General features: G+C 45.1%; 1 protein-coding gene across 2 annotated transcripts; it reads left to right on the forward strand.

The window, feature by feature from the left end:
- The first annotated feature begins 603 nt into the window (after positions 1 to 603).
- Positions 604 to 24854, forward strand: ACTG2 (actin gamma 2, smooth muscle). 2 transcript variants are annotated; one of them, XM_036873658.1, is made up of 9 exons: positions 604 to 667; positions 10894 to 11063; positions 11477 to 11605; positions 17038 to 17148; positions 17410 to 17494; positions 19105 to 19266; positions 20081 to 20272; positions 22021 to 22202; positions 24633 to 24854. In XM_036873658.1, the coding sequence occupies exons 2-9, from the start codon at positions 10938 to 10940 to the stop codon at positions 24774 to 24776; spliced, it is 1131 nt and encodes a 376-aa protein (XP_036729553.1). In that variant the 5' UTR covers positions 604 to 667; positions 10894 to 10937; the 3' UTR covers positions 24777 to 24854. The 2 variants fall into 2 exon arrangements, with proteins under 2 accessions (XP_036729553.1, XP_036729554.1); XM_036873659.1 differs by lacking the exon at positions 604 to 667 and adding an exon at positions 711 to 838.
- Positions 24855 to 25158: the final 304 nt, after the last annotated feature.

Genomic DNA, 25158 nt, shown 5'->3' on the forward strand with positions numbered 1-25158 from the left:
AGAAAGGAAGGAGACAGTGAGGTTCCAGAGGAGGCTTACGCTGTCCTGGGCCCCCAGGTGACTCAGCCCAGGGGTTAGGAGCTTGTGGGGGGTGGGGGGCAGCAGGTGAGGAGGGCACACGGGATTGCTTTCCCAGGTATGGATGGCTTTTCCCTTTGGCTTTTAGCTGTCCTGGGCTTGCGCCAGACCAGGCACAATTCTATCCATTTTGGGGACACTGCCCAGGGGTGGCGGGCATCAGGGCCTGAGTAGGGAGGTGCGGAGGGAGGAGGCCCACTGCCATTCTTGGTATGGTTCTCTCTCCAGGAACAGAGCTCCATCTGGCCTCACGCTGGGCAGCTTATAAGGCCTGGTGTGAGTTTTGTTTATGCAAGTGCAGCATAAAAGGAACAAATCTGCCAGCACCGAGGCTGCTGCCTCTTGAGTCCTTTTGCATACATTTTTCAAATGATAATTCACTCTACCCAACCCCCTTCCCACCCCCCCCCCAAGGCCGATTTATTGAAAAAACCACCTTATATGGTAATACTGCTAATACACCGTCAGCTGGCCTTTTTAGGGACTCTGTTTAAAGAAGATCCGCCTCTGGGGTTTTATATTGCTCTGGTATTTATGCCAAAGACACACCAGCCCTCAGTCACTGGGAGAAGGACCTCTCATACACTCGGTGAGTACTGTACAGCTTCTGCCGTCTCTGTCTTTCTGGGGTTGCCTGGACCCCTGGGTGCAGGAGGCACCTCCAGACTGGCCTGGCTTCTGTGACGCTGGCCCAGGTCACACGTCAAGACCCTCGGTGTGCAACTCTGCCTACAAGCACACTGCTGCCTGCCAGGAAAAGGTATTTCTGGCCATGGGGCATCCTGGGGCAGGAACAGCCTGGAACGGGACTCCCTGCCCTCCTAACTGGGTGGTGGGTGGGATGTGTCACCTGCGGTCTCTGCTGTCACTGCTCACCAGAGCCAGCGCAGATCTACACCCATGAGGTGAGCTTGGTCGTGGCTCAGAATGTCTGGGAGGCTGTTTTAGGGGAACAGATGCTTTTCAGAGAAATGACTTCTTCTCGGGGCATTTAAATCCAAACCAATTATGGCCCCTGTGTCTGTGTCTGCTGGGGATGGGTGAGTATTTTCTTCAGACCCCCGCGGGTCTCTCTGATTCATGCTTGGCTAAGAGTTTTCTCACCCTTGAAGGCTCCAGGGTCATTGGAGGATGCAAAAAGTGGAGTGGAGTGGAGTGAGTGTCCTGGGGCATCATGTGGTTTTAGGGCTGGAAGGAAGTGGAACCATCTAATTCATTCGTTCTCTGATGAAGACACTGAGACCTTAGAGAAGTTAAGCAACTTGTACAAAAGACCCACACCTGGCTGTGAAACCACCCACCAATGCCATCATCTTCCCCCAACGGCACACACACAGACACAAGAGCATAAATAATTAAGAGGAAAATAGATCAAGGGGCTGTGTCCACTTTTGTGAACAGAGTCTGCTAACATCTCTTTACAGCTGAGGCTGGCTGGGGTTATGATGCAGGCCTTGGAGGCAGACTCCCCAGCTACCAGAATTACCAAGTGACCTCAATTTCCTCACCTGTAAAATGGGAGCAATGGTAATAATACCTATCTGGCAGTGCTGTTGTGAGGATTAAATGAGATAATATATGTATAAAGTGCTCAGGTCAACACTGTCAGGGCCTGGCCCTGAGTGCTCAAACTTTAAAAATCACCTGGACAACTTGTTAAAACACAGATTGCTTTGTCGCCCCCCACCCCAGATTTTGACTCAGTAGACTGGGGTGGGCCTGATAATTTCCATGCCTAATAAACTTCCAGGTGATGCTGAGGCTGCTGGTCTGGGACCACACTTTGCATAGGGAGGCTCTAGCACTTGCTTTTATTATTTGAATGGGTTTAGACCTTGAGGTGAGCCCTTGGGCTGCAGCGAGACAGAGATTCCTGTGGCAGAGATACATGGGCACTAGAGAAACTCTAATGAGCAGAGATTCTACATGTTATGCCTGGGAAACCAAGATGGGCAGAATGACATCATGACCTTGAAGCTAGATTTCTTTCTTCCTTCCCTTTGTTCATTCTGGCAACATTTATTTAGCACTTGTTATGTACCAGGCACTGTCTCTGCTCCTTAGGGACAGTGTAGGGGCTTCTGCAATCACTGGGAGAGACAGATGAGAACCATGGAGAAGATAAATATATGAAAGGGGTAAAGCACAGGAGGAGCCCCTCACCCAGCCCAGAAGTTATCAGGGAAGGCTTCCTGGAGGAAGGGGTACCTGAGCTGGGCCCTGAAGTAGGGGTAGTCCCAGGACAGAGGGAGCATGTTCTTTAGGACTGTTTAAGGGGCTCAACTCCACTGAATATAGATTTCAAGGCAGGAAGCAGGGAAAGCTAAGGTCAGAGGGGCAGGCAGGGCCAGATTACTAGGGATTGGGCAATGGGGCACCACAGAAGGATGATAGCAAGAGGTCTGCCCTCTGAAGGGACTGCTCAGGCAGCTGTGAGGGGAGTGGACTGAACAGGGCAAGAGTGCTACAACAGTGTGCAGTGGTCCCAAGTTGGTGGCTGGAGCTACATGGAGGCAGAAATAAGAGGGCCTGGGGATTGGTTGGGAGGGAGGAGGAAGCAGTCAGGGTGTTGGGCTTGGGTTCCATCCTGGGTGGGTGGTGCCAATCTCTGAGGGGCCATTCCAGTCAGAGGACGGTGATGAGGACAGCAGTCTCAGAGGTGGAGTTGAGGTGCCAGGGCATGGAGTGTAGATGCCCCATGGGCTCTGGAGCTCAGGAGAGGGGTTGGGACTAGAGCTGAGCAGGGGGAGAGAGTGAGTGGCCGAGGTAAAAGCCAGAAGAGCAGGTCCAAATGGCAGATTCCTGAGGATCAGAAATATTGCTAGCCAGAAGCCATTTTTAATTTAATTAGTGTATATTAACCAAGTCGAGATACCCCGAAGTTAATAAGAGGTGCTGCTAGAATTTTCCACCATAGGAGTGTTTCTTGTGAAGTCATTGTATGGATATATGTGTTTGCAGATTTTAATAGGCAGCTGCTTACTTGTCATTTGAAGCCCTCACTCCAAGATGTTTCCCCAACTAGTATTTGAAATCTCACTATCTGAGAGGCCCTCCTTTTAGGACTCAAACTTTCCCCTAAAATGAAAACGTCTTTGGGAACTGGCATAAATTCAACCTTCCCTTCAATAATCATTGATTGGTGAAGTGGATCAATTCATCTCCTTCCAGTATGGCAGGCTTCATCCGGGGAGCAAGCTCTAATGGAGAAGAGTAAGAGAGATAATAAGAATTATTATTTGAGCAGCCCTTTACAAAAGGGGCTGGCAAACTTTTTCTGTAGAGGGCAAGATAGTAAATATTTTAGACTTTGTGAGTCTAGAGGTCTCTGTCACAGCTACTCAACTCTGCCATTGTACCGGAGCAGCCGTGGACAGTATGTAAGTGAATGGGTGTGGCTGCGTTCCAGTGGAACTTTATTTATTATTTGATTTTCATATAATTTTCTTGGGTCATAGAATCTTATTCTTTGGCTTTTTTGCAACCATTAAAAAATGTCAAAACCATTCTTAGTTCGCGGGCCTCACAAAAACAGGCGTTAGTTTGCTGACCCTGATTTAAATTGATTTCCAATTTATAAAGCACTTCATTTCCATTATTTCATTTGATCCATTATCCTGGGAGATAGATGTCACCATTTCCATTTTACAGTTGAGGAAACTGGAGGCCAAAGAGGGAGCCGTGGGACTTGGCCATGGGAAGGGGTGCCCAGAAGGAGGAGAGCAAAGAAGGAAGGGCAGGAGAGAACTCTGAAGCCAAACCCTTCTCCTTCAGAGAGTGAGTGTAGGGGGCTCTCATCTTGTCCTCATGTTTGCTTGGGGGTGGCCAGGGGGATGCGTGGGTGAGCAAATTCTTTGCGCTCATTATGTCTTTGGATTTTGGCCACTTTTCAGAGAGGAGCGGGGAGCTGTGTTTCTAACTCTGTGAAACCCTCAATGAAGCCCAGATGTAGTACGTGCTGAAAGAGCCAGAACAGTGAACTCGGCTTTCTGCGAGTGCAAAGTGGTTGTGACCCAGGAAACCACAGTGACATTGGCTCTGGTTCAGTTGACACGCTCGAGTCTAGCCACAAATTACCAGCAAGTGGCTGAGTGAAGTTTAGAATTTCCCCTGGCAGAGACATTCCAGGAGATCCTGGCTCCAGGGGCCAAGCCTTCTCCCCGGGCAGCACAGCACGGGCCACGCCAAGCTCCACTCCAGGCCAGCTGTCTCAGCTGCTGGGAAACAAAGTCCAGCGTTCTTTCTTACTATGGGTGGGGAACTTCAAGGGGAGACAAAAGGGTTCACTGAAAAGCCAGACAGGCTTGAACTATAAGTCACAAGAGAGAGGGGACCCCAGAGGGAGACAGTCACAGAGGTGCAGCTTTGCCTCTTGGCCACCTTCTAGCTTTTGGGGTTGTTTTCTCCTCAAGGTGGACCACCTGCTAGAACAAGGAAACACAACTCTTTGTGACCAGCTTGTGAAGAAGACTGTCCCTGTGTGGTTCTAAATCAGGCCCACATGACCGAGCTGCCCTGAGACTGGCCTGTGGGGACTCGAGCTCAACTTGCAGGGGCAGGGGCAGAGCAGACTGTCAGGGGAAGGCCAGGCAGGTGGTGGGATTGCCATCCAACATTTCCTGAGCACCTACTATGTGCTAAACACCGATGCAGGGGCTGTAAACATAAATCTAGACCTAGGCATGGCATAGGAGGGGCTCAGAGGCTCACAGAGAGAAAAGAACACAGACCCTTTGGTTTTAGGGCTTTTGCTGCCAAAAGTGCTAGAGAGACAGAGAGGCAGAAGCAAAAACACCAAACATGGAGAAGTTGTGAGGGTTTCACTGAGGTGGTGGGGAAGGTGCAAGCCCAAGCTTTGAAGCCTGTCCTGGGCTGAGGCCAGCCCTGCCGCTCCCAGTGAGGAGCCCGAGAGCTAAGTCCTTTCACTTCTCTGAGACTTGGTTTCCTTATCTGTAAAATGGAACTAAAAATATCTTCCCTCAGGGCTTTTGTGAGGATTAAATAGATAATGTATGTGAAAGGCTCCCAATTTTTAAAAATTAAAAATACATTTTTACCAAACATGGAACCACAGAACATATTGTGTTTCACCTAACAAAGCAGCTTGCACTTTTTCCAGGACATTAAATATTCTGCTCTCTCTGTTGTAGGGAGGTTTCTGGCATCTAGTTTAGAAACCAGTTTATTTATTATTCAATAACTTTTTTTCGCATTAAAGTTGGCCAAATCTTTGCACTCACCCATGAGTGTTTCCCAAGGATAAATTCCTAGAAGTGTCTTTGTGGAGTTAAGAGATATGTACATTTTTAAGGCTTTTGATAAGTATTTTTGAATTCCTCTTTAGAAAAGTAGTACAATTTGCCATGTCAGCCGTGAACGGGAGCCCACCTTCCCACAGCTCTGCTGGCAACAGTGGCCCTAAGAACCGGACACAGCGCTCTGGCTGAAGGTGGGGTTAGCTTTTATCATGGCTCCAGCACACTGCAGACTGTCGACAAGACCCCAGGTCCTGCTCACAGAGGCTGAACAAGAGCTTTCACAGTTTGGTTATTCAGACCCACATCCGCAACCTCATATTTATCCTATTAAATTTAATCTTAGTGGATTCAGTTCATTTTCTCTGCTTTTTGAGATCTTTTGGATTTCGATTCTTCCAGCCAACATGTGTGTTTTATCTGGACATTTGATCACCATGCACTCTATATTTTCATCCAACTCATTTATAAACATGTCACATGAGAAAGGATCAAGAGTGGAGCTCTAAGGCATATCGTTGCCTCCAGGTTGACAGTGACCTATCAATTAACACCTTTCAGTGACAATAACTCAGGCAGCTGTAAATATGCCTAATTGATTTATTGTTCAGCCCACATGGCTTTATCCATAGGGATATCACGGGAGAATTTGTCAGATGCCAAGATCAAGTTAAGCTCAATGTCTCCCACCTTCTCCTGCATTTCCAGCCAGGGGGTCCTGTGGAAAAAGGGAGGCTGTTAGTCTGCCAACATTTGTTCTTGGTAAACCCTAATCAATTACAAGAAATCACTGCTTCTTTTTTTTTTTAATTTATTTATTTTTATTTTATTTAGTTTTGGCTGCATTGGGTCTTTGTTCCGGTGCGCGGGCTTCTCATCGTGATGGCTTCCCTTGTTGCGGAGCACGGGCTCTAGTCGCACGGGCTTCAGTAGTTGTGGCGAGTGAGCTCAGTAGTTGTGGTTCGCAGGCTCTAGAGTGCAGGCTCAGTCGTTGTGGCGCACGGGCTTAGTTGCTCCGCGGCATGTGGGATCTTCCCGGACCAGGGATTGAACCTGTGTCCCCTGCATTGGCAGGCTGATTCTTCTTTTTTTTAATTAATTAATTTATTTATTTATTTATTTTTTATAAATCTATTTATTTTTGGCTGCGTTGGATCTTCATTGCTGCGTGTGGGTTTTCTCTGGTTGCGTCAAGCGGGGGCTACTCTTTGTTAGGGTGCGCGGACTTCTCATTGCTGTGGCTTCTCTTGTTGCGGAGCACGGGCTCTAGGCACACGGGCTTCAGTAGTTGTGGCACGCGGGCTCAGTAGTTGTGGCTCACGGGCTCTAGAGCGCAGGCTCAGTCGTTGTGGCGCACGGGCTTAGTTGCTCCGCGGCATGTGGGATCTTCCCGGACCAGGGCTCGAATCTGTGTCCCCTGCATTGGCAGGCAGATTCTTAACCACTGCGCCACCAGGGAAGTCCTTATTTTTTTATTATCATATTCCAACTTTATTGTCATCAATAAAATACTAATTAATAAAAATTTTTTTCTTTTCTAGACAAATACTCCCATGTAGCCTAGTATCTTCAACACAGGACACCTCTAGCACAACAAAAGAATCTATCCTATTAGAACAGAATTCCTGGGATTCATTTTCCTTAGTAAAATTCACTGTTTTTATGTTATGGCTATTCTAACTCCAACATCCCACTACCACCACCTCCCCCTGCCACCCCCAAAGCCTTTGAAAACAACAGAAGGGGGAAAAAATGTTTTAAAATTCTAAAATTTTCTATTCTATTTCCCTCTGAGTTGCTTGGAAGAAGCTTACTTTTTTTTTTTTGAATTTTTGAATTTTATTTTATTTATTTTTTTATACAGCAGGTTCGTATTAGTCATCAATTTTATACACATCAGTGTATACATGTCAATCCCAATCGCCCAATTCATCACACACCCCCACCCCCCCCACCCCCCCGCCCCGCCCCGCCCCGCCCTGCCGCTTTCCGCCCTTGGTGTCCACATGTTTGTTCTCTACATCTGTGTCTCTATTTCTGGGCAGGCAGATTCTTTTTTAAATAGATTTATTTATTTATTTTTGGCTGCGTTGGGTCTTTGTTGCTGCCCGCGGGCGTCTGCTCTTCATTGCGATGCGCGGGCTTCTCATTGTGGTGGCCTCCCTTGTTGCGGAGCATGGGCTCTAGGCGCGTGGGCTTCAATAGTTGTGGCGTGTGGGCTCAGTAGTTGTGGCTCATGGGCTCTAGAGCGCAGGCTAAGTAGTTGTGGCACACGGGCTTAGTTGCTCCGCGGCATGTGGGATCTTCCCGGACCAGGGCTCGAACCCGTGTCCCCTGCATTGGCAGGCGGATTCTTAACCACTGCTCCACCAGGGAAGCCCCAGGCAGATTCTTAACCACTGCGCCACTAGGGAAGCCCACTGCTTCTTTAATAACACCTTCTGGAAACCTGCCTAATTTGTATATCAAGATTATCTGAGGTTTTAGATATCTGCCTTCTTTCCCTTTTTGAATATTGGAACAATATTTGCCATCTCCATTTCCTGACATCTCTCCATTTCTCCATTGGTCTAACATGGCAGAAGGTTAGGGATCTTCCCTGCAGTCCAGAAACTGTTCAGACCAGAGACAACATTGTTTTGAACAACTAGGTACTTTCCTTCAATCTCCACCTCGTCTCAGACCAGTGTCCTCTCACCAGTGTTTGTTCTACCTTTGTTATTCTGAAAATCCTTCTCCTTGACATCCATTGATTCATTCACTCATTCATCTGGATAAAAAAAAAGGTTTAAGAGCCCACCCTGTGCCAGACATTGTGCGAGGCTTACTGAAGAATCGCTGGAGAACAGGACAGGCATAGCTCCTGCCTTTACAGAGCTACAGATGAGCCCAGATGTGCAGAGTTGATCATTGCTGGGACAAGTTCAAGGTGCTGTGGGGCAAAGAAGAAGGGCCACTAACTGAGACCGGTAGGCCAGAGAGACTGAAAATGCAGTGCTGATGCAGAGGCCTGACAGGTGATGGGAGTCAGTAGCAAATATGTTGGGGGAAGGGTGTTCCAGACCCCATGGCTAAAGGGCCAGAAGGGAGACAAGATGACACATTTGGAGAATGGAAAGGAACTCCACATAGCTGGAGTGAGAAGGCCAAGGGGGGCCAGGGGGGAGATGAGCCTGGAGACACAGGCAGGGGCCAGACCTTGTTGGGCCTTGTAGGCCAAGTGGGAGAACTGGGACTTGATCACTGTGACCATGGGTGATCATGAGGGTCAGCAAGGACAAGGAGAGCTGGATTCAAGAAGTCACAGTGGGCCTCTCCCCTAGTGTGCACCCTGCTTTGAACATAACAGGCAAGGGCTTCCTTCTAGCCTGCAAACTGTGTGAATAAGCTTCCGCTCAGTCTCTAGGTAGCCTTTCTGACCTCCCGTTCTCAGGCCTGGGACTCTGTCTCCTCTTTGCTTTGGTCATGGTCTTTGCTGTCCTCCTTTCACATAGGGTGTTGGAGGACCAGCGTCCCAGGCATCTAGGGCAGCTCTCTTCTTCCCCTCCTGCCACACGTTCCGAATGAAGCTTGGTGGGCTGTCCTCTGCAGCCACCTTCTCTCTCCATGCCTCGTGCCTCTCTTCTCTGGACTCCCACCCCCACCCCCACCCCGAGCTGGGACCCTCCCCACTTCCAGTCTGCCCCACTGGGGGGCTTCTCAGGCTGGAAGGCAATCCGCACACCATCTCCTGAGCTGCCATTGCTTCTCTTTCGTCATCAAGTGCCAAGAATTTGTCAGGTGTGGTCTTTTTACACTGCCCCTCACCCAAAGAAAGAAAACCTGCAACAGACGTTAGAAAAATTCATTCCCTCGTCACTTTGCAGTCGTCCCAATTCAGATATCAGCACTGGAGGAAAGACTTCTCTGTTTTTCTCCATCTGAAGCAACAGGGGCAGTGAGTCCCATCACGAATTCTCTCACTTTCCTCTCTCCTCTCAGGCTGCCTTGTCCTCCTCAAGGGGCTCCTACCCTTAGGATTGTACATTTTCACCTGCATCTTATTTTCCTTAATGATATGTATGATTGATTTTAATTATAAACTATACATGGATACAGTCTCCTTGTTAAAAATTAAAACATTACGGCACTTCTCCTCTCAGTCCCCTTCCCACTTCCAGGTAACCACTATGATCAGTCTTAGATTTTTTTTTTCCAGAACTTTTTGTTGTGTTCACATCCACACAAAAAGAAAATTATGGAAAATGCACAATATTGTCTTGTGCTCTAAAAAGAACTCATAAATGGTTTTATGCTGGACATTCTATTCTGCAACTTGCTTTGTTCACTCAGCAGAATGGTTTAGAAATCTATCCACATTAGTCCATGTCAATCTGCCTGGCCCTTCTCTTAACCTCAGTACAGTATCCCACAAGGGACTTTTGGGTAGTACCAGATTGTGTGTTGGTGTGTTTCTCTGATTAACCCTGCAATGAGAAGCCCGCGCACCGCAAAGAAGAGTAGCCCCCGCTCGCCGCACCTAGAGAAAGCCCACGCGCAGCAACAAAGACCCAAAGCAGCCAAAAATAAATAAATAAAACAAATAAATAAATAAATAAAATACCTTTTAAAAAAAAAAAAAGAGTGCCAGTGTTCCCACAACTTTGCCAACACCTATAATAAAACTTTGAATCTTAACAATACGATGGGTGAAAATGGTCTTATTTCATTTGCATTTCCTGATAGCTAGTGAGGCGGAACATCTTTTCATGTAATTGTTGGGTATTTGCATTTCGTTTGCTGTCAACTATCTATGCATAGTCTTTTTATTTTTTTCTTTTAGGCCATTTACTTCTTTCTTATTGATTTGTAGGAGTTCTTTTATATAGCAAATAATAACCCTTAATTATGTTTACTGCAAATTTTTTCAATTCCTTTTCTAAACTTCAAGTCTTTAGAGATTCTTTCCATTAGATTAACGCTTTGTAGTCATTTCAGGTCTTTGAGAAGCAGGTGGATTTGTTTGCTAGGGCTGCCATAATAAAGTACCACAGACTGGCTTAAACAAGGGAAATTTATTTTTTCACAGTTCTGGAGGTTAGAAGTCTGAAGTCAAGGTATCAGCAGGGCTGGTTTCTCCTGAGGCTTCTCAACTTGGCTTGTAGATGACTGTCTTCTTGCTGTGTCTTCACATGATCTTCCCTCTGTGTGTGTCTGTGTTCCAATTTCCTCTTATAAAGATACCTGTTCTATTGAATTAGGCATATTTGACACCAGTCATATTGGATTAATGACCTCATTTTACTTTAATTACCCCTTTAAAGGCCTTATCCCCAAATACAGTCACACTCTGAGGTACTAGGGTTAGGACTTCAACATAGAAATTGGGGGGTAAACAATTCAGCCCAAAACAGTAAGGTAGAGGGAAGAGGCCCAAATGCCAGAGAGTAAGGGGCCAGGTCCACACCTGTCCCTCCTGGAACTAGGTCCTGGTTGCCGATGGGGTCAGGCCCCAAGACAGCCAAGAAGACTGTCTCCAACATGATTTTGACAAGTGGCCAATTACCTCTCTTCTCCCCAGTTCCCTAGGTGCTCCAGCCCCTGGTTCACTCGGCCACACTCACCATGTGTGAAGAGGAGACCACTGCACTCGTGTGTGACAATGGCTCTGGCCTGTGCAAGGCTGGCTTTGCAGGAGATGACGCTCCCCGGGCTGTCTTTCCTTCCATTGTGGGTCGCCCTCGCCACCAGGTATGTATTCATCTGGACCCAAGGCTTTGAGTTACTAGGAGGACGCACTGGACTGTGGAGTCCATGCTGAGTCGCGCGCCTGTGTGCGTGTGTGCACGCGTGCGTGTGTGTGTGTGTGCTAAGTAAGGTAAGGTAAGAGGAAGACGTGTATGGACGGGCCCTGTTCTCTCAGAAAATGACATTGTTTTAGGACAAAGAAAAGAGACAAGCCCACAAGAAATCCTCCGCCTTCCCTCCCGCCATCTCTACATTCATCGGTATCCGCCTCACCCTGTCTCCTTCAGTCCGGTTTCCAGGGGAAGAAGGACATTTTCCCTATCTTTAACCTTCTTCAGAGACCCTCCAATACCTGAATCCCTCTAAGCGGAGCTCTCGGCCAATTCCGTTCTCCTTCCTTCTCTTTTGCATTGCAGGGTGTAATGGTGGGAATGGGCCAGAAAGACAGCTACGTGGGGGATGAGGCTCAGAGCAAGCGAGGGATCCTGACTCTCAAATACCCCATTGAACACGGCATCATCACCAACTGGGATGACATGGAGAAGGTACTGGTGGACTCCCCCTTTAGGGTGCTCACTTTAACATCATCAAGACCCACCCTCTGCCCTGCCAACTCTTCCTCTGCAACGTTTCTCACGTCCTTCTTTCCTTTCTGTCCATCCCCCGGGCATTCCCCAGCCTCAGCTGCCAACATCTCTCACTAGACAACTCCAATGCCTTCCTGACTGATTTCTTTGTCTCCTGCCTCACTCACCTAATTCATTCTCTGCACTTCTGCAAAGCTTGTCTTTCTAAAAACAGACCAGATCATGTCACTCACCTCCTCAGACTCTTCACTAACCAACAGTAGGTTCCTGACTCCCTGTCTGGCATTTGAGGACCTGGTCCCGCCTAAGTCCCAGCTTTATCCTTTCCAGCTTTCACTCCAGCGCAGTGCTTATCCTTTAAAATGCTCTGCTGCTTCCAGAAAGGCAAATAGCTTCTCCCCTTTATTTTCCCTGTCATGACCTCAGATAGGTGCATTAATGCTATATTAGTATGATGCTTCTCTAGTGAAAAATTTAAATAGGAATCTCTACCGGTTTCTAGAAGCTTTTTTCATGTCAGAAGATGTTGAGGGGGCGCCTTCCCTGGCAGCCCAGTGGTTAGGACTCCATGCTTCTGCCTCAGGGGGCAGGAGTTTGATCCCTGGTCTGGGAACTAAGATCTCTCATACCGCGTGCCCCCCCCCCAAAAAAGATCAAACTCTCACTAGATACCTAGGAAATATTAACATCAGGAACAAACCACCTGTAAATGATAAATGAAAATAAAATATTTTTAAAAAAGAAGACGTGGGGGGTAATTTTTAAGTGGTAGTTTGTGTTCCACAAAATCACGTGCAAAATGCTAATAGAGCCTTTCTAATATTCTTTTTTTTAATTGAAGTATAGTTGCTGTACAATATTTCTAATATTCTTTTGATAAATTCCACTGACAGTTGTCTGAGAATTCTTGTTTCTGCAATGACTGTCTTTTGAAATGTAATAGAGGGCTTATTGAGCAGACTGCAACTGGGAATAAAGAAAGCTGATTTGAAATCTGTACTACGCATATACTTGTCTCTAAACCCTAGATTCAGTTTCTCTAAACCCTAGATTCAGTCACTCTGAATGTGACATAAATAGATAAAAATACAATAGCTCTTGCTTCACTCTGTGGGATGGTTAAGCGCACAGACACTGGAGTCAGTGGCAGGGAGATCTAGGAGAAAATCCCTCCCTCTAAGCCTCAGCTTCCTTTTTTGTGGAAATAAAAATACTTTCTTCATTAGGTTGCTTTGGAGGTTGAACTAGGCAAATATTTAGTATAATCCCAAGGCATGGAACATACTTAATGCTCAGTACGTGGCACATATTATTATATTTCTAATGATATCTAATTTGAAAACATAATAGACAAAATAATTTATTCACAGTAGTAATATGAACTCTTTAAAGAAACCCCTAAAATATATTATGTGCCTTAAAAGAAAAACTGAATAGGGTGAAGCTGTCAGATCTCCTCAAATTAATTTATAGGCTCATTGCCATTCTAACAAAAATCTCACAATTTTAAAAATTGTATATATTTAAGGTATACAACTTGATGATTTGATATGTGTATACATTATGTAATAGTCACCATACTCAAGCTAATTAACATATCTACTACCTCACATAGTTTGTTTGTTTTTTTCCCTTGCAGTGAGAACACTTAGGATTTACCCTCTTAGCAAATTTCAAGTATACAGGACAGCATTGTTATCTTTAGTCACCATGCTAATATATTATGTTAGATCTCCAGAATTTACTCATCCCGCATAACTGACACTTCGTATGCCTTGACTAAGATAGCCTCTCTTTTCCCTCCCCCCAGCTCCTAGTAGCTACCATTTTACTCTCTGCTTCTATGAGTTTGACTAAAAATACCACGAGTTTTAATCATGCAAGATAATCATAAAGTGTGGAAAAATAAATAAGACAAAATTTATGAGAATAAAATGAATAAGAAAAACTATGAGAGGAGACTTGCTATATCCAAATAGTAAAATATAATATAAAGTTATAAAAATTAAAACAATTTGGTGCCAATACAGAGGTAAAAAAGAAATACATGGTAAATGAAACTTCCAAGACCAGAGGGGAGAGAAGGATTCAATAATTCAATGAATTATTCTGTGACAACTGATTCATTATTTGGGGGGTAGGGAATCTGTTTATGGCCCTTACTTCATACAATTTCATCAAACACATATCAATTGAATATGAAAGTTAAATATAGAAATTCAAATGATAAAAAATACAATATAGTAAGTGTGAGTATTTATCAAATTTCTGGTGAAAGAAGTCAGAGAAAAAGAATGACAAATGTGACTTCTTAAAAATCATAACTTCGGGCTTCCCTGGTGGTGCAGTGGTTGAGAGTCTGCCTGCCAATGCAGGGGACACGGGTTCGAGCCCTGGTCTGGGAGGATCCCACATGCCGCGGAGCAGCTAGGCCCGTGAGCCACAACTACTGAGCCTGCGCGTCTGGAGCCTGTGCTCTGCAGCAAGAGAGGCCGCGATAGTGAGAGGCCCGCGCACCGCGATGAAGAGTGGCCCCTGCTCGCCACAACTAGAGAAAGCCCTTGCACAGAAACGAAGACCCAACACAGCCAAAAATAAATTAATTAATTAATTAATTTTTAAAAAATCAGCTATACTTCAATTAAAAAAAAAAATCATAACTTCTAGTATGTGAAAAGCAAAACCAAATTTAAAAGGCAAACAACAAATTGCAAAAAGTATTCACAAGTGCAAAAGAGGATTAATATAAACAACTAATGTAAATTGATAATTAAAAACACAAAGTCTCCACCAGACAAATAACCAAGGGACATGACCAGATAATTGGCCAAATAGAAATTATCAAAGGTTGAAAATCTGAAGAAGTTTAAACTTATTTGAAAAATTATTTAAAAACTTATTTAAAAATTCAAAGTAAAACAACTAGGTATCAATTTTATCTATCAAATTATTTCATATTTTAAGAGTGAGAACACTGAATGCACTTAAGGGTGAAACAGGCAATTTCTATTCTGAAGTAAAGACAAAATTAGCCTCTTTGTGGGTGATAGAAATCAAAAAGTTTTCCAATTGCCATGCTCTGTAGTTCAGTAATTCCATTCTTAGAATTTTTTTCTTTGGAAAACATCCTGAATAGAAAAAACAAAATGTAATATGTACAAAGATAGTTTTCACAAGATTATTTATAAACAAAAATCAAAGATACCATGAATAGTAATGTGATTAAATATACGATGATGATGGTATATGATGAAATGTTGTGTAAACATTAAAAAAATTTTAGTTCAATTTATTAAAAATAAATGTTTACTATGGAAAAGAGAGTTATTTATGTTATATTAACTGAAAAGTGACAGGAAACAAAATTGAACATAGAAGTGTAAGAGTAGTAAATAATAAATAAATGAAAGCATATGAAGTAAATAAATGGTAGTAGTAATAAATTTAAAAATACATAAAGATGAAAGATTAGGGAGAAGAAAAAAGCCAAAGTGTTAACTATTTATTATTAAGTAATGGAAATATGAGAAATTTTTAGTCCTCTTAAAAATATTTTCCTAATTTAAAAATTGTCAACATCTTTAACTTTTAAAGTACTTTATAAAAGCTTCCGAAAATGAAGTAAGATGAAGTGCAGATGCTTGGGCCCAACACCCAAAGATTCTTTTTTTTTTTTACATACTTATTGGAGTATAATTGCTTTACAATGGTGTGCTAGTTTCTGCTGTACACCAAACTGAAGCAGCTATAAGTATACATATAGCCCCATATCCCCTCCCTTTTGAGTCTCCCTCCCACCCTCCCTATCCCACCTCTCTAGGTTGTCACAAAGCATCGAGCTGATCTCCCTGTGCTATGCAGCTGCTTCCCACTAGCTCTCTATTTTACATTTGGTAGTGTATATATGTCCATGCCACTCTCTCACTTCTTCCCAGCTTTCCCTTCCCACCCAAAGATTCTGATTTGTGGGCCTGGGATACAGCCTAGGAACCTGCACATATAACAATTATCCCAAAGCATCCAGGGCCCACATTTGAGGAAATACTAAGATCACATTATTAAGCCTAATTGCCATCTCCTTCACGTCTCCTGTGACACCTCCACAGCCCAGGTCCTCTGCTTGTGCCATTTGCTCTGCCTCAGATGCCCTCCTCAGTCTCTGGAGACCTTCCTTTGCCTTCAGGACCTACTCAAATCTCCCAGAAAATGAACTTCTCCTGCCTCTTCCTTCATTAAAATATGGACGTGTCTTGTATTTTGTCTTTTTGACTGCCTTTCTCCCCTCCAGACTTTGAAACTAAGATTACATTTAGCACCATCCTAGCACAAAGCCAGGGGTCCTTAAATACATGGGTACAATGGAATCAGAGGACCCTGTGCCCCACCTCTGAGGAAATCAAAGCCCTGTGTCCCTGCCACTCTTTGCCAGATCCCTCTGAAATAAAGGCTCCTGTTTGTTGTCCTGGATCACTAAAGAGGGAACAGTACACAGCGGGAAGAAGTAACTTCCTCTAAAGCAGCGATTTTGTCTCCCAGGGGCATTTGGCAATGTCTGGAGACATTTTTGCTCCTCACAGCTGGAGAAGTGCTACTGGCATCTAGTGGGTGGAACACGGGGATGCTGCTAAACATCCCGTAATGCACTTCAGCTCCCCCACAAGGAAGAATTATTGAACTTAAAATGTCAAAGCACTGAGGTTGAGAAACACAGTGACAGTTAATGCATATCTGTCAGGCTTCAGCAGGAGACAGTATACACTCAGCTGGGGTTCTGAAATTAATTTAAGGAAGGACTACTTACAGAGGTGTGAGCAGGGTTAGGGAACCAGAAAGGGATGCAGAGGCACTCAAGTGCCAGCAACAGAGGGAAGCTCTTACAGCTGGAAGGCTGAAGGGCAAGGGCAGCGTGACTAGAGCTCAGTGAGAGCTGGAGCCTGAGGAGGGGCTGCGCAACAGGAGCTGTGCTCAGGGAGGCCACAGTGTTGCCGGGAGATCACCATGCCCTTCTCCCCCCTCCCACTCTCCAACCTCTTACTGGTATCTTCTATCAGCCAAGCACAACCAGAAGCCAGAGAGCTGCAGAGGGCCTTGTCCCTCAGGGCACAAAGCAGGGGAGACAAGGGAGAGGTGTAAAGAGGAGCCAAGGTCAGACAGAAATAATCAACACACTAAGTATATTGGCCCCAGGTCTGAGTCCTGTCTGGGGCCTTGTTGAGAAGGAATATAACCTCTAAAGAGCAATCAGAAATTCCCATGGCTGACAGGCCTCCTCTCCAGATCCAGTCCATTCTGAGAGCATCGTGCCATCCTCCCCCAGCATGGGCATGTCCATAGGAAGTTTCCAGCCCACTGGGAGTCTGCTGGACTCATCTGACTTTTGTCCCAACCAGATCTGGCACCACTCCTTCTACAATGAGCTGCGGGTAGCACCTGAGGAGCACCCCACCCTGCTCACGGAGGCCCCCCTAAATCCCAAGGCCAACAGGGAGAAGATGACCCAGGTAAGAGGCCAGGAAGACTTGAGCACTGGCACAAGAACACGACATGGATGCTTGGCCAGATTCTTTCTCCCATTCATGCATCAATGCAACAGAATTTTTTTGAGAATTGCTGTGTTTGTAGTCCATGCCAGAACGTATGGGAGGTGGGAGAGGGGTAAATAAGCACAGTTCCTGCCCTTAATAAAATTACAAACCATTCTGTGGACCAAGAGGTGCTGTGATTTCTGCCAGATAGTCTTCTATTCTGCATTGTTCTTTCAGATCATGTTTGAAACCTTCAATGTCCCTGCCATGTACGTCGCCATTCAAGCTGTGCTCTCCCTCTATGCTTCTGGCCGCACGACAGGTGAGTAGCCCTGTAATCCGTTCCCTTTCTGACTTGAGAGGGAGGAAGGGAAAGCTGGGCTCTTGCAGAGATTCCTGTTCAGAAGAATCAGTGGGACAGTCAAAGTCCAAGGAAAACCTTGGTTAGGGATAACAGAAGGCAAGCCCATGTAAAATACAGATGCGAGTCTACCCAGTGTAGCTGGAAAGAATTTACATGAACAAACCATGACTAATACAACCTGCAAGGGCCATTTCCCTCACAGTAGTTAGTCTGGCAGCTTGTACACACTTTCCAACAATGCTAGAATGTTTCTGCTCATGAAGCAGCAATGGCAGAACCTATGATGTTGGGTGTGTAAGTATGACGTGGCCTTGGTATAGAAAGGAGCTCAGGGAAACAGAGGGAACTTCAAAATAAAGTGATTTTTAATAGGGGCTTCACAGCTTGCATGAACATCTTTCAAACATTCATTCATGTATTCATTGATTTGTCCATTTATTCATTCATTCAAATATTTTCCATTACTCCCTACCATGTGACAAACACTACAGGCCATGGGCACACACTGTCAAACAAGACAGACCAGCCATTATGGAGCTAACAGTCTAGTGGAGGAGAGATGAAAGTAAAGGATAATTTCACTGCAGGTGATAAGGACGGTGATGGGGAAATATAGGTATATGCAGTTCTGTATCCCGTGCTTTGCGCTTGGTTTTATGCTGTGAACGTCATGTTCAGTGGCCACACGGGAGTCATTGTGTGATGGTTCCATGATATTGATTTATTTATTTTACCATTTCTCTATTGCAGGACCTTTAGGTTGTCTCCAATTTTTATTTTTTATTATAAAATATGCTGTGACCAACATCCTTGTATAAGAGTAAGCTGCTGATCTCTGGATATTTATTTTGGATCTGGCTCTTACTGAATCATCTGATTAACTCTAATCGTTTCTCAGTTGGTTCTCTTAGGTCTTCTAAGTATACAACCATGTTATCTGCAAATAATGATGATTCTGTTCCCTTTTGATGATAGTACCTCTTATCTGTATTTTCTGTCATATTGCATTGGCTAGAACATCCAGAACAATATTAAATAATAATAATACAGTAACAATATTGTAGTGTTTCCCCATCAATTATGTGGCTGTTGGATCAGGAGAGATTTCTTATCACATTGAGAAAACTTATTTCCTTTCATGGTTTACTAAAAGTTTCATCAGTAAAGAATGTTATGTTTTTCAAGCTGGTTTTTATAGTCCTTTTAGCACTACATATGTGTTAGTCTGATGCCTGAAGGATATGCAAATTATCCAGTCTCACTAAAGAACGTGCAGCCTAGATGCCAATTGACGTGTGCATTTTTGTGAAAGTGTTTCAAGGAATATAAGAAGAGGAGACATTTTACTTGCCTTCCAGATGCCTACAGTCTCATTTGGGAAAACAAACCGACATACACAAAAATTGATGTACACAGAAAATATGATTGATAATTCTCACCATGGGTGAATGTTCTAGCTGCTAAAGAAAAATATGGTAGTTGAAGATCTTTCGGTAACCGGTCCCAGAAAGAGACAGATGAAAGAAAATACTAAAGGTTTTCATAGGTCTTATCCTCTCTGTCCTTAGGCATTGTCCTGGATTCAGGGGACGGTGTCACCCACAATGTCCCGATCTACGAGGGCTACGCACTGCCCCATGCCATCATGCGCCTTGATCTGGCTGGCCGCGACCTCACAGACTACCTCATGAAGATCCTCACAGAGAGAGGCTATTCCTTTGTGACCACAGGTACCCAGCCTCTTTCTGGACTTGACTTGAGCTCAGAACCAAATCTGATCTAGGACCAGAAATTCTCATGACTAATGAGAAGTCAGTGGCCCTGTGTCCTCAAACTCTCTTGGGGCAAACGGGGAGGTCCTAGGCTGGGGCTGGGCCCCTAGACCAGACCAGATAGTCAGGGCAGGCTTATTTAAGGAGGAAGGTTCCCAACCAAGACACCGTGGGGAGGGAGACAAGGCTTAGACCTACTCATCCTAAGAAGCGCTTGGCTTTGCCCTCTTTTAAGTGTGCTTTCACAGCACTCCTTCCCTCCCCAGGCACCTGCTACCTCTGTCCATGTCCACACCAGGATCAGAGCTAGTTTTTATTCGGCAGAATGGTGGTAAGAATCTGGTGGCACATTTCATTACCTAGGGGGTTTATGGTTTGTCTGAGGACAAATGGAATAAGTAAGGTCTGAATTTCCAAGGGGAAGTGGCTCCCTGGGCAGGAAGAGGTTTTAGGTAGGAGCCTTCCTAGATTCTGTACAATCCCAGCATATAAGCCTCCATCTAGATGGGAAATGTGTCCTGAAAGGCCCTCAGGAAGGCCTGCAGCTTTGTCAGGGCTGAGTGATGAGAGCAAGACGAAAAGCACATACAAAGTTTTGCTTGGGAATCGAGATTTTGAACTTTCACTTTAGAAAGAGGAATGAAAACATTAACATTCATCTTGAGACTGAACCCAAAAGAGAAGGAAGAAGGAAGTTTTCATGGAGATCAAAATGGGACAAGCAAACTAACAGAGCTCAGTATCTACTCTCTGTCATTTCTACTCTTTCTAGCCGAGCGAGAAATCGTGCGAGACATCAAGGAGAAGCTGTGCTATGTGGCCCTGGACTTTGAGAATGAGATGGCCACGGCAGCCTCCTCTTCCTCCCTGGAGAAGAGCTACGAGCTGCCAGACGGGCAGGTCATCACCATTGGCAATGAGCGCTTCCGCTGCCCCGAGACCCTCTTCCAGCCCTCCTTCATTGGTGAGGCTCGGCCTGTAGTCCTGGCCAATCAGGAGGGCAGGGATGAAAAGAGAAACACCAGGAGTCACGCACACTGTTTATTGTTTATACTTAGCCTATATTTTTCCAGGAAGGGCCAAAAATACATAAACAATACAACTAGATAAAAATCTAATTTTAAATATAAGGGTAAGGAAATCAAAATAAAGGAAAAGTGGGATGGGAATATAAACATGAAACTAAGAATGAGATTAAAACATAAAATATTTCTTGGATCCCTCAACATTTAAATCATGGGGTCTTAAACCTATAGCAGTAAACTGGGTGGGTTTGGGGGTCAGACCTGGTTTTAAATCCTGATTCTGCTCCTTCAAGTGCTGTACCTTGGACATGTTACCTTCTTCAACCTTGGACATGTTACCTCAGTTTTCTTATCTATAAAGTAGAAATTATGATAGTACCTACTAGATAGGGTTGCCACAAGGATTAAATAAGATAATATTTTATACAAGGATAACTACTTTCTTGAGAAGTATATAAGAGAAAGGCCTGTAAGCAAATGTTGACATATAGTGTAGTGGTAAATAGCAAACTGGGCAAAGTGCTATAGGCCTAAGAAATCAGGGAAGGCTTCTCAGAGAAGGTGAATGTTTGAATAGAACCTTGAAGAATGAGTATCATTTTATGGTATCTGGGAATGGAAGGAGTGCAGAGTAGGGAATGGCATGCAGGGCAAATGGAAAGGTATGTGCAAAGTGTGGATGAGTGACAAGTCATATTCTATTTGGGACATGATGGGTGAGGTGTGTGTGTGTGTGTGTGTGTGTGTGTGTGTGTGTGTGTGTGTTTGCACACAGAGGAAACAAGAGAGCCACTGGACCACACAAAGAGCATGGGGGTTAATCATATCAGCAATGTAGAGCCCCTGGAAGTTTTTAGACAGCAGAGTAGCAAAGTCAGTATTTCACTTTAGGAAGATTCCTCTATCTACAGTGTGGAATTATATCACATGGAAAAAAGACAGGAGATGGGGGACCCCAGGTAAGTGGGCATGAGCTGGTATGGCAGGCAGGGCCTTTTACTGTGGAAGATCTTGGTGTCAGACTAAGGTAGCTAGATGTCAACCAATAGGCAAAGATGATATGATGGTTATATCCATACAATGGAATATTATTTGGCTATAACAGACTATAACATGGATGAACCTTGCAAACATTATGCTACGTGAAAGGAGCCAGACACAACAGAACAAATACTGTATGGTTCCATTTATATGAGATGTCCAGAATAGGCAAATCGATAGAGATTAGAAAATAGATTAGTGGTTGCCTAAGGCTGGGGAAGGAGTGCAGGGGGAAATGGAGAGTGTCTGCTAATGGGCATGGAGTTTATTTGGGGGGTATTAAACATGTTCTAAAATTAGATTGTGGTGATGGTTGCACAACTCTGTGAATACACTAAAAACTAGTGAACTATACACTTTAAAGGGGTGAATATTATGGTACATGAATTATATCTCAATAAAGCTGTGAAAAAAGTGATACAATGAAAGTATTCCTTTAGAAATATTCATCAGGGAACAGTGTGAAAGATCAGTCAGAACTGGGGGAAACTCAAGGCAGGGCGATGACCAGTTAGAGAGTCTGATCTTATAATCCATTAGGGAGGTGACTGAGGTGAACCAGGGTAGCTGCATCAACAGAAGGGTCACCTGAGGAGCTATAGGCGTGGCGTGGTGGATGCTGACTAGCTACTGTGATCTCTACTAGGCATGGAGTCAGCTGGAATTCATGAAACAACCTACAATTCCATCATGAAGTGTGACATTGACATCCGCAAGGATTTATATGCCAACAACGTCCTCTCCGGGGGTACAACCATGTACCCCGGCATTGCCGACAGAATGCAGAAGGAGATCACAGCCCTGGCCCCCAGTACCATGAAGATCAAGGTGGGTCCTGCCCTGGCTCCCTCCAACCTGTTCTTTGTACAAAGACCTGTGTACTTGGGAGATGCTCCGAGTCAGGCTGCCAGGCTTACAGCTTGGTGGCCTCCTGGGTGCTCCATCATTCTGGCCCGAGACAGATTTCATCTTGGGGGATTATGTTCTTTGGGCACTGATAAGCGGGAGACACATTTAGCGTGGGCTCTCAAACACAATTTCATGGACCCCATATGAGAAGGAGGTGAAAGAATTTGGAATGGAGAGAAGTTGAGGGGGTTGAGGAGGAAATGAGGAGGGAAAGAGGGAAAGAAAAGAAGGAGGCAACACCACACCATCTTTAAACTTTAAACTTTTTAAAAAGGACTTGGGTGTCACCCCAGAGGAGGGTGAAAGTTCCAAAGAGAGAATGTTGGCTATAGGACGGTCTGCTGGTTCAAACTCACAGGAACATTCCTTGATTCCTGAACGGCCTCTGATGTGCTGTCCCATCTTGGTCACAGCCCTCCCACACAATGCTTCTCACCGCACAGGCCTCATCAGAACGGGAGCCCACCTGTCTTACCACTTCTCCCCAGCCTCTGGTCCCCAAGCAATCAGACAGACACTTTTAGGGCTTCTAGGAACTTTGCTACTAGCAGGATTAGAAAGAGTTAGGAGTAAAATAGAGATAACAAATAGGTTGAAAGTTACAAAGTCTCACAATAAAGTTGGTCTCTGGGGAGTAGGCCTGATCTGAGGAAGTGTGTTCTCTATGTCAGTATTCTAAGAACCTTCTTCACAAAGGCTTTCCCCCTGCCTAGCAGATGGTGCTTGGCACAGGGAAGCAGAGCAGGCCACCAGAAAACAGGTGAGCAGCGGGCTCTTCTCACCCAGAGCCAATTGGAGCAGCCACGCTTACTGAGGTCTGCCACATGGGGGGCAATGTGCCAGGCCTGGGGCAGCGGCTTTTTACTAGGACCATGTGTCAGGATACCACACCTGATTCCGGTTCAACAGGTCTGGGGTGCCCCCATCACTTACACTTATAAATGGACACCAATGACTTGATGCATATTCCAATTTATGAGCCACTGCCCTGAGTTTAATAACATTGCCGGCCTTCCAGGAGTTTAAGATCTGATTAGTAGACATGATCAATGGAAGAACAGCTTAAATAAGACCAGAGGAGGGGAAAGCACACTGCAGGCAGGGGAAAGAGAGTGAGTAAGCAAAGATGCCCGGGGATGTGTGCAGGTACAAACACCCCAGCCATATTGGACTGGGGGAGGTGAGGCAAGCTCCAGGATATGGAAGAAGAGAGTGTGGTGGGAATGGGGCTGAGATTTAAGGCCTCCAGCCCAAGACAACCCAGAGTTTTCTCACAACTAGAACTGCCCAGCAGTAAAATCTGTTACCTTCTTAGTGGCTGTGCCAGTCCCTGAGGTATCTGTCAAAGGAGCAACAGGGTGACTTTTGTCTGCCTGAATAAGATAACTTCTAAAGACCCTACTTATTTAGCTATTCCATGATCTCTGCAATTTAGGAAATACGTAGGGAGATTCTTAGGAGACAAAAAAATCTGTTTCATGTCTGGTTTGTTCTAGCACTGAATTCTTAGTCCCTTCAGAAACAGGAATTAGTTGAAGAGTCATGGTCCTTTTAGATATACTTTTAGGTGGAGTTCAAAGTTGTCTGACATGACAACCAATTCCTAAAGGCCAAGCTCAGGAATCCCAGTGGCATGTATGAATTTGAGAACTTCTCAGATACAAGAGACTATTGAGTAGACTGGCTTAGACTCAGGAATGGAGGAATCCCAGCCCAAGCTGCCCATGCATCCAAACTCTAGGCAAGAACAGAACAGCACTCCCTTTACAGATGTTTGTATTGGTTAGCTATTGCTGAGTAACAGCAACTATGAAATTTCAGGGCACGTAATAATAAGCATTTATTGCTCATGCATCTGCAGGTCAGCTGGGAGTCAGCTGATCTAGGTCAAGCTTGGCTAGACAGCTCTGCAGGCCCAGCCAACTCAGGTCAGGGGCACATCTCTCACTGTGGGGCCCAGGCTGAAGGGCCAGTGGCTCTTCAAGGGAAGCTCTTCTCATGAAGATGGCAGAGACACAAGACAGTGTGCCCACCTGCATGCCTGAAGCACATTTCTAGCCCCTGTGTCAAGTCTGCTGACATCCCATTGGCCAAAGCAAATACAGGGCCCAGCCCAAAGTCACAGGGTGGAACACTGAACTCTTCTCATGGAGGGGCAGGGGGATGGGGTGGGAGGGAGAGTGACAATCTGAGCAATAGTCTAATCTACCACAAGGTTTCTCCTGTTCCTTTCTGACCACAGAGGCTGTTCTTTTCCAGGGTAGTCTGGCAGTGTGGTGAGATGATTCCTGGACCACCTTCCCTATTCCTTGGCGGCTGATCATGATTCACCATATTTGCTCTTTGCAGATTATTGCTCCCCCAGAGAGGAAGTACTCAGTCTGGATCGGAGGCTCCATCCTGGCCTCTCTCTCCACCTTCCAGCAGATGTGGATCAGCAAGCCAGAGTATGATGAGGCAGGGCCCTCCATCGTCCACAGGAAGTGCTTCTAAAGTCAGAACAGATTCTCTGGGGGTCTCCTTGAGACTGCTCTGTTAACAATCATGAAACATTAAAACCTGCAAGCCTTACTTCTCTGTGTGGGGCTCTTTATTTTCCTGGGCTGACTCTCACACACAATGCTAAAGGCTTTTCACACCTATTTCTAGTCCACACAATGACCCTGAGAGGTAGGTGCTATTATTACAGATGAGGAAATTGAGGCTCAGAGAAGTTAACACCTTGCTGAAGATCACACAGAGCCAGGGTTAAAATCCAAGTGTATGTGACGCTAAAACCTAGTGCTTCTTCTGCTATACCACCTTGTTTCCTTTATCTTGAACGTTAGTAAGAATGAGGACTAGATGACTCTTGGAGGGAGGAGGGTTAAGAAAT

Source organism: Balaenoptera musculus, chromosome 13 (genome assembly GCF_009873245.2).
Source record: "Balaenoptera musculus isolate JJ_BM4_2016_0621 chromosome 13, mBalMus1.pri.v3, whole genome shotgun sequence".
NCBI lineage: Eukaryota > Metazoa > Chordata > Mammalia > Artiodactyla > Balaenopteridae > Balaenoptera > Balaenoptera musculus.